Genomic DNA, 13,186 nt, shown 5'->3' on the forward strand with positions numbered 1-13,186 from the left:
TACAGAACATCTTGTTTTACCAGCACCTATCTATTTTGCATTTTAGTAACTTGAAGACGGTGATAAAAAGTACCAGTTCTTTTATCCAATCTTTTAAATTAAAATGCAGAACTAGTACGAATTAGTTTTTTTTTCGTGCATCAGAAAGCAACTTCCCTGTTCGCTTTCTTTTGTACTCTTTTGTACTTCATTAGTTTAGTGACAAACTGGAATTTCTTGTTCACTGGGTCGAATTATTCAGGTTTCGACAACACTTTGCAACAGTACTCTGGATAGCGTGTCCTACATTCGACAATCTCTGTTGAGATTGATTTACATAATGCAGTCGGACAAGCAGAAAGAAGGATAAGTGAGACTATAGGAAAAAGCATTGTTGGGATAGCTCATTCTTTTCTTTCACGATATCCAGATTTTTATGTGCTTAATTCCCTCTAGAATTAATTTATAACCTTTTCACCCAATAGTGCCGCAGTCATAACTGCATTGTCTAAATTTTTAGAGGCTTCTTCCACACTCCAGGCAGCTGTCTATGTAGCTGCCTGGAGAGTTGAGATTAACAAGTATTTTCTGTTGAGGGATGTATGTATATGTAGACTGTTGTTTGCAGTGTAGGGTGATTTATGGTTCCAGCAATTCAGACTCTACAGAATAATTCTTGCAAGAATAAAGGGTCTTTACCATTAACTGACTTATTGTTGCATTGAGAGGTGTTCCACCAACATAATGTAAATACTCCATTTGAAAATGCTTCACTTATTCGCTAATAATGGAATTGGTTCAATCTCATTGAGAGGTGTGGTAACATTTGAGCCCATATCTTAACTGACTGAAACCTTTTCACATTTTCTTAACAAATATGTCAAACCGTTTTACGCAGTCCTTCATTTTTCAACCAAGTAATATTTGGGTGCAGTAGGCCAGGTTGGAATCCAGAAAATGTTCACTAAAATATGTTCTGAAGACTCAGGATTACAAAATAACATTTAACTGGTGTAAATATACTATTGTGATCATCAAGAGTTCGTTCTGCTTGTAATACATTTTTGTTTCAAATAGGTCACTCGTGTCTGAACTATAACTCTCAAGACACCAACTCCAGGCTTTCAAAGACTCTCGAACAGGTCTTGCAGGACACGACTGCACTACCGTATATTATCCAGTTTATGCAGATGCAAGGAGTTGGACATTTAGTCACATTCTGGTTGGAAGCAGAAAGTTTCCGCACCACAAGCTGGTCCCGCATCAGGGCTCACAGCCTGAACACTGTAAAACACAGCTCTCTAGCAGAACCTACTTCGCCTGCAAACAGACATCATGATGCTAATGTATTGGCATCGTTTGACTCCAGTTCAATATGCAACCCGGAAGCAAAGGGCAATGTGGTTTGTAGTGGAAAGAAGCCAGGTTTTGCAGATCCCAGAAGTCTGGACTCTGTAGGTAGAACTAACTACTCCCCCAACCAATGGTTAAATCAGGGTGTTAGTGAGTCGAGTACACTGCATGACGGGACTTCACGAATAGTAACCTTTCAGACAGAAACTGCAAATCAAGAATCTTCCAAGCCTGCGTCCAAAGGAAATCGACAGCCAACAGCACTGAAGGATCTATCAGGCAAGCTGATGAAAAGTAAGTGTGCACGTACCATTTCTCTTCCTAGGTAGTTACTCGATCCAACTTTCTCTTCCATGCCAAGTATTCATTTTGTGGTCCCAGATTTCATTGAGCAGTTACTTCATTGTGATCATTGTGTTGGTCCCTGAATAATCAATAATTGTTGCTGACTACTTGTAATGGAGTAACAGGGCTAAGGAAACGATCATTGACTTTTTTTAAAAATCCATGATTTCTAAGGCTGAACAAAGCCATATGAATTAATTAAAGAGTTGCACAGATTTAAAAATTGTAATCTCTACCAAACGTAGATATGTTCATTGTTTTTGAAATTGGTTATTTTTAATGCATCTTTACATTTTTACCTTTTTATTTAAATAGCTAGACTGAGACTTTTCTCTCCCTTCCTCCCCCCCCTCCCCCTCCCCCAACCACACACTCTCACACTTATTGAATAGAATCTTCAGTATTAAATCAGCAATATATTACACTGAAACTTCACTGGTTCATCAGCTGCCACCTGTATGGGAGTCCTGCAGCTCAGTGGTTAGAACACTCGCCTCGCAAGCGAGAGACCTGGGTTCGATTCCTATTAGGGCAAAACCTTGGGTAAGTTTCCTTCTCCACATGCCTGATAATAATCCCTCAACAAAAAAAATTAAATAAAATAATAATTTGGTTACTCAATCCACAACTGTTTGTGTGACCCTGCTGTGTGCAATTCGCTGCCGCGTTTCGCCCACAAATATACAGTCACTTTACAGCATATTTCTGTGAAGCTTTGAAACGTCTAGAAGACGTGAAAAGCGCTATATCAAATGAAAGGATTATTATATTGAAGACATTTTTGTATCATGCATAAATCTAGTTAAAAAATAGTTTAGGCACTATTGTGTTCACATGAGTAATACCTGTATGACCTTGGGAATTTGAAAGGAAGGAAGATTGCTGTAACCCAGTGCTTTTAACTGACGGGTAGCTCTAAAATAGTGGCAGACGTTATTTGTCAGGGAACTGCACCTGTGAACCTTTTGGAAGTGAACAGGCATCTAGTCTGACGTTTCATGTCTTTTGGAAGAGTGTTTATGTTCCAGTGTTTTTAGATGTTATAAAAATGAGATTTCTCAGTTAACTGGGCATTTATTTATGATGAGAATGAGTGGTAAACTTGGCACCGAGATTAAAAACACCTGTGTAAGTAAACCTTGAGTAAAAGTTCAAATGACAAAGTGAGCAGGTGACTGATTGAAATTGATGTTTTAAGCAATGCTAGTTCTTCTTTTGGAAGGCCAGTGTCGTTTATAATTGAAAATGATATTTAAATCTATTCATTTCATTTTCAGGGTTGTGCCATTATACTTTGTAAAGTAAAGGATTTTGAAATTCCCAAGCCATTGTGTGGTATTGAACTATTTCAATGTAGGGCCCTCAGATTCCTCTAGATTTGTCTTTCTGAAGGGTAATTCTGGTAGAATCATTTGTACGTACATTACTGTACATACATAATACCTTGGGCCTTTTCAATTTGCTCATATTAAGTTCAAGTAGAATTTCCCTGACATATTTGTAAAATTAGCAGTGTTCTGTTCAAAAGCATATATTTTCTCCCTTCCCAACCAGTACATTTTATAACAATTTCAGTATAAAAAGGGGGGAGGAGGGGTGCAGGAAAAGACTTTTGAAAGAAACCCATATAAATCTTTTGAGAGTAATGTGATCTTCAGTCATTGTCATATTATGTTTATAAGTAGTATCTTTAAACCGCTTCATAATTGCTGTCAAAGAGGTGTTCTTGCATGCAAACACAGCAGTCATTTGTGCGATTGAGATCAATCAAATAGGAGGAAGATTAATTATGTAGCCAGGAAACTCGGAGAAGCTCCCATTTCTTTTCACAGCATCGTGGCATTTTTAACATCCACCTGAACAAATGTTGGTTTGACATCTCATCCAAAGCAAGGCACCTCTGACAATGTGTTGTCCTGCAGTACTGTAGTAGGTTAGCTGGATTAGGAAGTCAAGTTCTGACAACAGAGTTTAGCTCACTCTTCAGACCAAGAGGCTCAAATGCTATCAACTGAGCTATAGCTGGCTTAAAATAATGTTTCCTATTTTAATTGTAAGTTCAGATCTGCACATTTGTACGTATTCATCGATACATTCAATTAATTCTGTATGAAGCCCAGTTCATTATGATTTATTTGTTAGTTAGTATTCCATACAAGTACGCTATGGATTTTTCAGAATCCATTTATCGCAAACATCTGTAAAATGTGCAGCTCTGTAATACGCACAGAGTAAGCAGTTAAAATAGCCATCCTTGGGTTGGCATAAATATTTCCTTTATGCATATTATGAATAGGAGATTTAAATCTGTGTTGATCACACTTTGTAAATTACATAGAACATCACAGCGTAAAACAAGCCATTTGGCCCAACTGGTCCAGATAGCTCAATGCATTTATGTCTGTTAGTTGAAATAGGATTGTGAACTCTTAATAGTCCTCAAATGCAAATCAGTCAACCATCTGATTCAACTGACATTTCCTCACATGAACCCATTTAATGTCACACACTCTCACTATGTGTTTATTGTATGTAATCGTAACAGGAGCCTAAAATGTCTTACATACTAAAACATTTTCACCTTCAGTACAGTTGTGTTTTCTGAGCAATGCATTTTTAATGTTTCTCTTTGACCGTGCCTTCACCTCCCCTCTCGACTCTCTACCCCCTCCTCGCTCCCTCCCTTCCCTCCCCTCACCCTGACCATTTCCCCCCAATGCTCGGGTCCTGACCCAACTGTCCAGCGCCTTGGGACGTCCTCCCGACGTGAAAGGCGCTCTATAAATGGAATCTTGTTGTTGTTGTTGACTGGATCCAGCAATTCCATAGCAGTGGCTGTCTGTTGTTCTTGTACAGCAATGGTAGCTGTTCCTGGGTCCTTGCTAGTGCAGCTGGCGTCTCCACATGCCTCCTTGCTCAAGCACTGCATGGTGAAAACGACAGCTTTCTTCTGGGTGTCGTGTGGCAGCAGACTCCTGCATTGATTCTTAATCCCACACTAACGACTGGACTAAACTGGTGGGAATTGTTGGGACTGAGCCAACTCTGGGCACTTCCCACAGGTTCTGGGAATTGTTTTGTGCTCCACTTCCCAACAGAAAAACAAACCAGATGTATGAAACTAATGTTCATCTTTGTGTGCTATGGATTTTGTTTGTGAAGCCAATCGTGGTTCAAGTAGACGTCTAATGTGAAAGTCTTGTGAAGCTGATATTAAAGCTTGAAAATAATGTTTTAATACAAATTGGACGCTTAAGACGCATAGCTTTGATGCAATATCTATTGCACAACTGTTCTGTTAGAGGAACTTGCTTTGAAATGTATCTTTATATTGCAAAATGCTTTGTAATTCAGCTTTATGATCATTTCCTAGTGCTGTAATAAGAATACTCTGACACGTGCATAACACGCTTGCAAACCCCTATTTTCTTGCCCACAACTAAACTCTGGAGCTATTATTCACCCAAATGAAGTGCTGTTTACTGGATGAAATGAAATAGGCTTTTTTTTAAAAAGAAATACTTGTATCTAGAAATTTTTTTTTAAATTGAGTACTTTATGGGATCGACATATTATAATAAAACGGTATAGTTAACAACAGATGGACCAACAAGTTCAACCAATCTGCTCCACGCACAAGATTCTTATAAAGCTATTACAGATAATGTTGAAATTGAGTAGCAATAAAGCATTGAAAACTAAAAATATTTGCAAGCAAAAGACCAGCCTTCAGGTCCCTCAGTCTCTGTTGGTGAATTTCATGCACATTATTGTTTTAAAATACTAGTTTTTGTCGTGAAATTCAAAGGGAGAATTAATCTATGATGAGGTATAAACTCAAGTGGGTCTGACTGACAGAGTAAAAGGCTTTGGAATTTATTTTAGCAGCAACTAATATTCATTCTGGTTCTGTAAGTTGCTGTTTCTGCTGGGATTGCACACTGCTGATGGCACTTCAGTTTGTGGAGGATGCATAATACATGCTACATTCTTTTTGACCTGCTATGCAAAATTGATTTTATGTAATATGGCATCCTCAGCAAAAACCCGCTGATCAAAAGATTTTCCTTATTTCATGCTCTTCGTTGAATAATAAAATCCAATCTTCGTAATAGGCTTGAGAAAACATTTTTGTATTGCATTTACTCACACTTGAGGAGTTTCATTTTATACAGCAAAATTCATGATTTTTTTTTCTTAACAGGTATAGAGCGTGATGCAGTTAATATATTTACTAAATACATTTCGCCAGATGCTTCAAGACCAATTCCAATTGTAGAAGCAATGAGAAATGACATAGTAGGTAAGAAATTGATTGCATTGCTTTTTTAGAATTGAGTGGGTGGAAATAGCTGATGTATTAAGGTGAAGGACATCTGATCTGTTTTGCAAGTCACGCGATAAAACCACATCCTTAGGTTTTCCTGTTTTTCTCTCTTACTTCATTTCTTCAGTTCTTTTTGTGGTATGGTTCTGTGCTGCTGAGAGCTCTTCAAAATGACTCTTTATGTGTGAGCCTTGACAACCAGTGAATGTTGGTGGGCCGTCACAGCTGAGGTCATTCCCATCATCAGTGAGTCTTCACGTGCACTTCCAACAAAGGGTGTGATTTGATAGAAACAGTGTGCAAGATAATTGATACTGAGTGCTCTCTTTAAACAAGTATATATTGTGAACATAAACTGTTAAGTTTGCTGCATTTCTTTGTTCTCACTTGCTTTAGAACTCCAGCTTGAAGGGTCCTCAGAGCAGATTGAAATCCTCCCTCACTGATATAAAACGAGGAAATGCCCCAAACTGAGTCTTCCGATCACTTTGGAGCAAAATTTCATGAATGTCACATCAGGACAGTACCACCCTTTAGGTCTGCTTCCAGTTAGGCTTTAACTGTGAAACACATGAACACAGAATGAGTGAGACGCTGGAACGACATGACACTTTTGTCAGCAGACGTTTCTCTCTTGTGTGCACTAGCTCCAGTCATGAGGATTGATGTGCAACTGTTCCCACCCTTTGGCAATTCTGTTCTGTAGCTACTCACTAGAAGATTCTTGAGTTCGTCTTCCTACAATTTTCCCTTCCTGTGGGACAGTTTATGGCTTTTGCATGACTCCTTCAGGTAACTGCAGTAGAACTCTGTTATAGCACGCCTCGTTATAGCGTGCGCTTATTGACATTTACTTACCCCCCAAAATCCCAAGTGCTCGCCAGTTCCATCGACATTATAAAATGCCAGCTGATGCATCGGAAGCAAAAATGGCCAATTTGTTCCACATTCACTGTAAGTGACATCAGCACAGTGATCAGGTGATAAACCTGTGTTCCATCACTCCACCACCTGTGATGAGACCTGCATTTTTTTCCCCCCTCCTGGTTCTTTAAGATGGGCTTGTTTTGTTTCTGATGTTGCTGAGACATTTGAAGCCTTAGCAAGGTATTGTTTTTCGAATGTGCATCCCGGATCACTAAATAAAGCAAGCTTGAATATGCAAAACACTTAATCAAATGCTTTGAACAAAAACATATTTTGATTTGAATATTTTTGAATCCATAAAGCCTCCCTGCTGTTATTGTGAGCTGTTTCATGGCAAGACTGCGCTTTGATGTTACCACACGTATTTCATGATGATACTAATTTGAGCACAAGGCTATTACCACAGTCATTGCAATCTCATGATTATGTGGCACTGAAATCGTTATTTGAAAACGATTCTAAATTTTATATGTTTTGGTAGAAATCAAGTGATGCCAGCGCTGAATCCCCCTCTTTTCACTTGAGCATGCTAAAGGAAAAGCTTCCAATCTTAAAACAAATGAAAATTCAAGACTATGCTAAATATTGTATCACTTGGCAACACTGCCAAATTGATAACGTCAGAAGGGGTTGACCAGCTGTTGCAGTGGTTTAGAGCGGTAGCCTTTCATTCCTGAGCATCAATTTATGGTTTGTCCGAGGAGTGTGATAATAGTAGCCTGCTAAAGAAATGCTGCAGCTCTGAAGCTGGATGTTTCCAGGAAGCTATTTGCTGAGGCTGTGTATGTGTTCTTAACCAAGCAGCAAGCCGACTGTGCTGGAAAATTTCCATTTTATCACTTGGACCCAAGTGACAGCGTCAAACAGGACAAAACAGCAGATGTGTAACGTATCCTGACAATGTGGGTTTAATAGAACCTTTGAGCAGTCCTTTTTTTTATATACGTCCATCGCTCCTTCAATCCTGTGAGCATAATTATCAGGACTGCCAAATCTGAATACGGTGTTGTTCCCTGGAAAACTGGGCATTGTAACTAGTTCTACTGATTTTTCTCCCCTGCTCCAAACCTTGTGCCCTATAAGTAGATGCCAGTCTCTTTATTTTCCCCTTTAGAATTCAATCCAGGTAACGCCTTGGTGTCAGAAAATGCTGTTACACTGAATCAGTATTCTTTGGAAGTTTATTTTTAAGCTTTCCTACAAAATATACAAGAGCACAATGGCGTACTTTGCTTGCAGTTAAATTTTACATATTCCTACTGTTGAATGACATTGCTGACTGACCGTTTGGCTGTTGAGAATGAAGAGCTCTTGTCTTGTTTAACAGCTATGATATGCGGAGAAGATGGACAAGTCAATCCCAACTGTTTTGTTCCTGCACAAGCCGTGGTGTACATTATAATGGAAAACGAGTGAGTAAATCTGATTAACGTGAACCATTCAAAGTATTGGGTAAGCTTGCTCAAAAAGACGTATTGATAATGAAAGTGGGAATTCTTAGAAAGTTATGAGGGAAAGGAAGCAGGCCTAGGAGATGGGTCTGAAATGAGAATTTTGCCTGGTATCAGTATTCTGAAATTCGCACAACACTGTGCTGATCATTATGCTCCTGAGGTTTAAAGAGACACATTATCAAAAATGTTATTAGTTTAAAAGGCTTCTCAATACGCTTTTGGGCGCAGTGACTTTTTTTTAAGTCAGGTCATTTATTTTCATTTCCATCTTGAGTGGATTCAAAAAGATTGAAGAAAAACAAAAGGAGCTAGACTTGTACCCCAGGCCTGTTAATTTCACGCGAGCAATTTCTTTACAGTGGCAGAGAGCCCACTATGAATTGTATGCTCAGATAGATTGTGTGTTTGCATTCTGCCCTCAGCATGATGACCATTGTGAGAGGAAAATCATTTTTTAATAATTGTTCCTGACCTTTTCAAGCCCTGAAATTGACTAGATTATCAGGGCAGAATGATTTTTGATGTGTCACGTGGGAATCCAGTGAACATATTAATTTATTAGTCTCTCCATTTTGGCACAAAACCCTCTTTCCCTGCCATAGAATATCAGAGAAAGGCACAGTAAGTTTGGGTGGGGAGGGGGTGCAGTGCAGATTCAAGGAAGTGACTATCTCTATGGAAATTCTCTTAAATGCTATGGATTCTAAAATTCCAACAGTGGTGTTTAATGTCATTTGTGTTTGCAAAAGGAGATTCCTTTATCTTGTTCTGATGTGAATCGTACGTTTTTTGGAATGCTCGGACTGTTCACCATCACTGTCTCTCAGTCTCACTCTCTGCCTCGCTCTCCGTTTCTCTTTCCCTGCCTCTCCGTTTCCGGCTTTGTTCACGTCTGTTTGTAGGGCACTGCTGTGCACAATTGGCTGCCGCGTTCTGCCCACGAAACATACAGTCACTATACTTTACAGTATGTTCTGTGAAGCGCTTTGAGACGTCTCGACGACATGATAAGGCGCTGTATCAAATGGAGGGTTAATATTATTATTGACCAACGCTGGAGAGACATCTTCATTCCTGTTTTAATGCCTGTGGTGCCAATATATGATGTGGTGTGACCGTACAGCTGGCCCCTCCGATCCACTCACAAACAGCAGCATTCACTCTCGAATCCCCAGTCACACTTCAATTGCATATTTTACTTAACGAACATCATTCAACCCACATCAACATGGATTCTTTCATGTAATGAAAAGCACTGAGAATACTGTTTAAAGCCAAATGATATTAACAAGCCTGTGCAGCTTTCAAACAATTGCGAGCAGTGTTTTCAGTGGGCAGATGTGAGGGGGAGGGGCGTATCATTTTGTCATCACGTACTGTCCTTTCATATCACAGAGTACCAAAAGCCAAGTACGAATACCAAAATGTTTTCCCACAGTTGTTATAATTGTTGATGCTATTGTTGTTGTCACTATTCCCACAGATGGTCCGATAGTTAATGCTACACAGTCGATAAACTGTGAACGTTTAACCTTTTATTGTGTGTTTAGTCCCTCAATGGCTGAATGAGTAAGTGACCTTCATGGTTTGATAATGAAAATACAAAGCAGATAGGTTCCAGGTTCCATCCCTGGTCTGTACAGTCACAAAATACAGTCACACACTGCTTTACAGTAGAACTTTAGTGGTTGAAGTGCTTTGAGACGTCTCGACAATGTGATAAGGCACTATATCAAAAAGGCAAGGATTATTATAACTGAGTTAACTAATCCCAGCTGGGACAGTGCTGGGACAGTCCAGTTGGGCCTCAGTTTCCCTGGAAGTTGGACTAATGAGTTGAGGATTCCCCTCCCTCCTAAGGAAACACTGTAATATTCTTGAGAATACTATTTTTTTCCTGCAAAATTTTAATTAAAGATAAACAAAGCAACAACATATCCTAGCCTTCATACCTGTCGTGCCTTCAGCCATCTTGGCTCCTCTCTCTAGCACTCTTGCTACCTCCATCTGCCTTGCACCCTCTCTTTCCAAACCCGCCTTAAAAAGCCTACCTCTTTGACTGTGCTTTGGTTATCTTTCCCCCATCCAGCTCTCACCCTGTTTGAGCTGTCTTGGTCTTTGAAACACTCTTGAGATATTTTCTGACGTGGAAGGCACTGTATAAGTGCAGGTTGGTGATGGTGTTGATGCAGTAGGGGTAATGTGGGCTCAATACTATTTGAAAAAGCCTGCATTGACATCAGTTACCTGCCCGCAATACAACTGACAGGATAACTGTCTTCAATAATGAACAATGTATTTTATAGCTTTTGTGTGAAAAACTGTTATTGCATCCATTGTGTGTGTGGGGTGGGGGGGTGGTTCCATTTTACTGGAAAAAATTCTTAAAATTGCAACATTTATCTGAAGAAACCAATACAAACTTCACTTAAGCTGTCATGGGGACAATTTAAAAAAAAGAGAGAATAAGAGAATTTCAAGAAAAAACATATCTAATCTTTTAGAACAAAGCAGTGTCAGACGGCTTAATATATTCAGTGTCCCTTTGTTCTCACTGCTACGCTGCGCTGTGAGATCTTTCACTGTAAGAAGAGATTGACAGGTTGTCATATTTGACACCAAACCTTTCTTTGTATTAGAGCGGAGACAGTGTTTGATGGTGAAGGTGGGGAGAAGAAAAGGAGCAGAGAATAGCAAAGCCACCCCACCTCCTCTCTCCCCCCCCCACCCCCCCCTGTAACACCCGTGTTCCTTGTCAAGGGAAGAATTTCTCAAATAGTGTTAATTTCTCAAATAGTGTTATGAAAGGGCTAAGGTAGAGCTGCTTAAGAATGATTTACAAAGGGTAATCGGAATTATTGGTTGCGTTCCCACTGAGTCCAGCATTGTGGAATGATGTGATGCCGCAATAATAACCCATCGATGAGTTTAGAAATGTAATGCTTTTCTGTTGTAGTGTAAAAGGACTAAGTGGTAAAAGGGCATAACCCGCTAATGAAGCTGCATTGCTGCCATCTTAGTAATGGTCACTTTAGTGCTGTCACTAGTACCGTTGTGCACTTAGCTGCACAATAATAAATAAATCTGCGCTCTATGTGCCTGGGTAATGTACTTGCGTTTCCTGAAGTGCAGTAGGATCAGGGAAAGGTGATCACTTACAAAATTTTTCCTCAACGGTTTCGTAAAAAGTGGGGTTCATTGTCCCCGTCACGTGTACAGAAAACGTTGCTTACGCAACGATCCCTGAGATGAGATGGTCACCAGCAATAGCCTTATCAGTAAACTCTGCATTCGTAAAGACAGCAGCTTAGCTCCCGCTGGACTGGCATTCCCTGCTGCATGGTCATTCTCCAGTTATTTTTATTTTATCTCGGAGTCGATCAAGATAACACTGGAAAAAGAGTGCTTTTGGACTGTGATAATGTATCGCCATCGTGTGGTAGAAGACTAAATTGTGGCAATTAAGAATAAGCATTATTAATATTGTTTAACTTCCATTTACATACCGCCCTTCACGCAGGATGATGTCTCGAAGCTCTGCTACATATACACAAATTGTTGTACATAAAAAGTTGTAATGTTAATATAACGCGCACATTGCTCAATATATATTATAATGTATTAGTGTGAGAAAATTGCTGTAGAAAATGAAAATATCTGCTCTCCATTTGTTCATTGATGGATTCAGAGCTGAGATTTTATTAGCTTCAACATTAGCCAGAGGTTGGTTCCACAATGTCTACTGACTCTAAAGAGGTTGGTTGGCAGATACTACTTCCAACCCAGCAATAATGAAAACCTAGTACACACTGAATGTTTCTGCCATTCCTGTTCTTTACATCTATTTTTTTCCAGAGCAGTAGATACTCCATGTGGAATAGACTCCTTTCAACCAATCCAGATTGATCTTGTCACTGTGATTATTGGTATCCATCAGAGGAGTCCTTGACTTTGCAAATTATTCATATTCCGCAGAAGAGAGGGCTTGTTGATGGGAAAATTACCTTGTCTCATCCCAGTTTCTTTTAGTAACGATGATTCCTGAGTGTAACACAATAGAAGCAAGCACTCCATTAAAGTGCGAGGTCGAAATATTATTTTTGTAAAGCAGCGTTTTATTATTCAGTAAAACCTTCGTTCCCTGTCAGTTGATTCCGTTTGTGCTCCCAATTCCACATGACAATGTTATACAGCCTGTAAGCCTCTCCTGTTGGATGATATGGATTGCGTTATTTCTCATCACTCATCATTTAGCAGCTGCAGAAATAGATTAAAAGAAACTCCTTGGACCTGTGGACAATGTGGAACTTTTATATTGTTTTAAAATATATATTTGGTGGGTTCGGGGCTCTTACAGACTCTTGGGGTTTGAAGACTAAAACATTTGCATAATCTGCAATGCAGTTTGGACCTTTTTGCATGTGTTGGCTGCAACACTGCCAAACATTGCTGTCCATTATAAGGTAGGGGTGCTGGATTTGTGGTTTCCTTATCTACCACGGCCTGTACCATGAAATCTATCAACAAACTGACCTCTCTGTTGACATGTCTGTAATGGTCGCCTGCCTGACATCCTTCCATTTAATGCGAATTTACTTAGACTTGAATCCTCGTTAGGAAATCGCTACAAGTTTGTCACGTTGGTGTTCGTTACAAATGGATTTCACTGCAATGTGGTGCAAGACATGTGATACCTCCCAGTACTGCAAACAGATTCATCATAAGATCACATAGGTCTCTTATGTGTTGTAAATAAGAATGCAGCATCTATTATTGAGCAACAATAAAGGAGGAAGGCATT

General features: G+C 39.5%; 1 protein-coding gene across 2 annotated transcripts in view; it reads left to right on the forward strand.

Moving 5' to 3' along the window:
- The window catches only part of akap10 (A kinase (PRKA) anchor protein 10), a 43,356-nt gene that overhangs the window by 16,943 nt on the left and 13,227 nt on the right, over positions 1–13,186 (forward strand). For both annotated transcript variants that reach the window (XM_042338658.1, XM_042338659.1), the window contains exons 4-6: positions 1,057–1,626; positions 5,882–5,980; positions 8,259–8,343. In XM_042338658.1, the coding sequence (XP_042194592.1) occupies positions 1,057–1,626; positions 5,882–5,980; positions 8,259–8,343 (754 nt within the window). The remainder of the gene's footprint in view (positions 1–1,056; positions 1,627–5,881; positions 5,981–8,258; positions 8,344–13,186) is intronic.

The sequence above is a fragment of the Callorhinchus milii genome, unplaced genomic scaffold, assembly GCF_018977255.1.
Source record: "Callorhinchus milii isolate IMCB2004 unplaced genomic scaffold, IMCB_Cmil_1.0 Scaffold10, whole genome shotgun sequence".
Classification (NCBI taxonomy): domain Eukaryota; kingdom Metazoa; phylum Chordata; class Chondrichthyes; order Chimaeriformes; family Callorhinchidae; genus Callorhinchus; species Callorhinchus milii.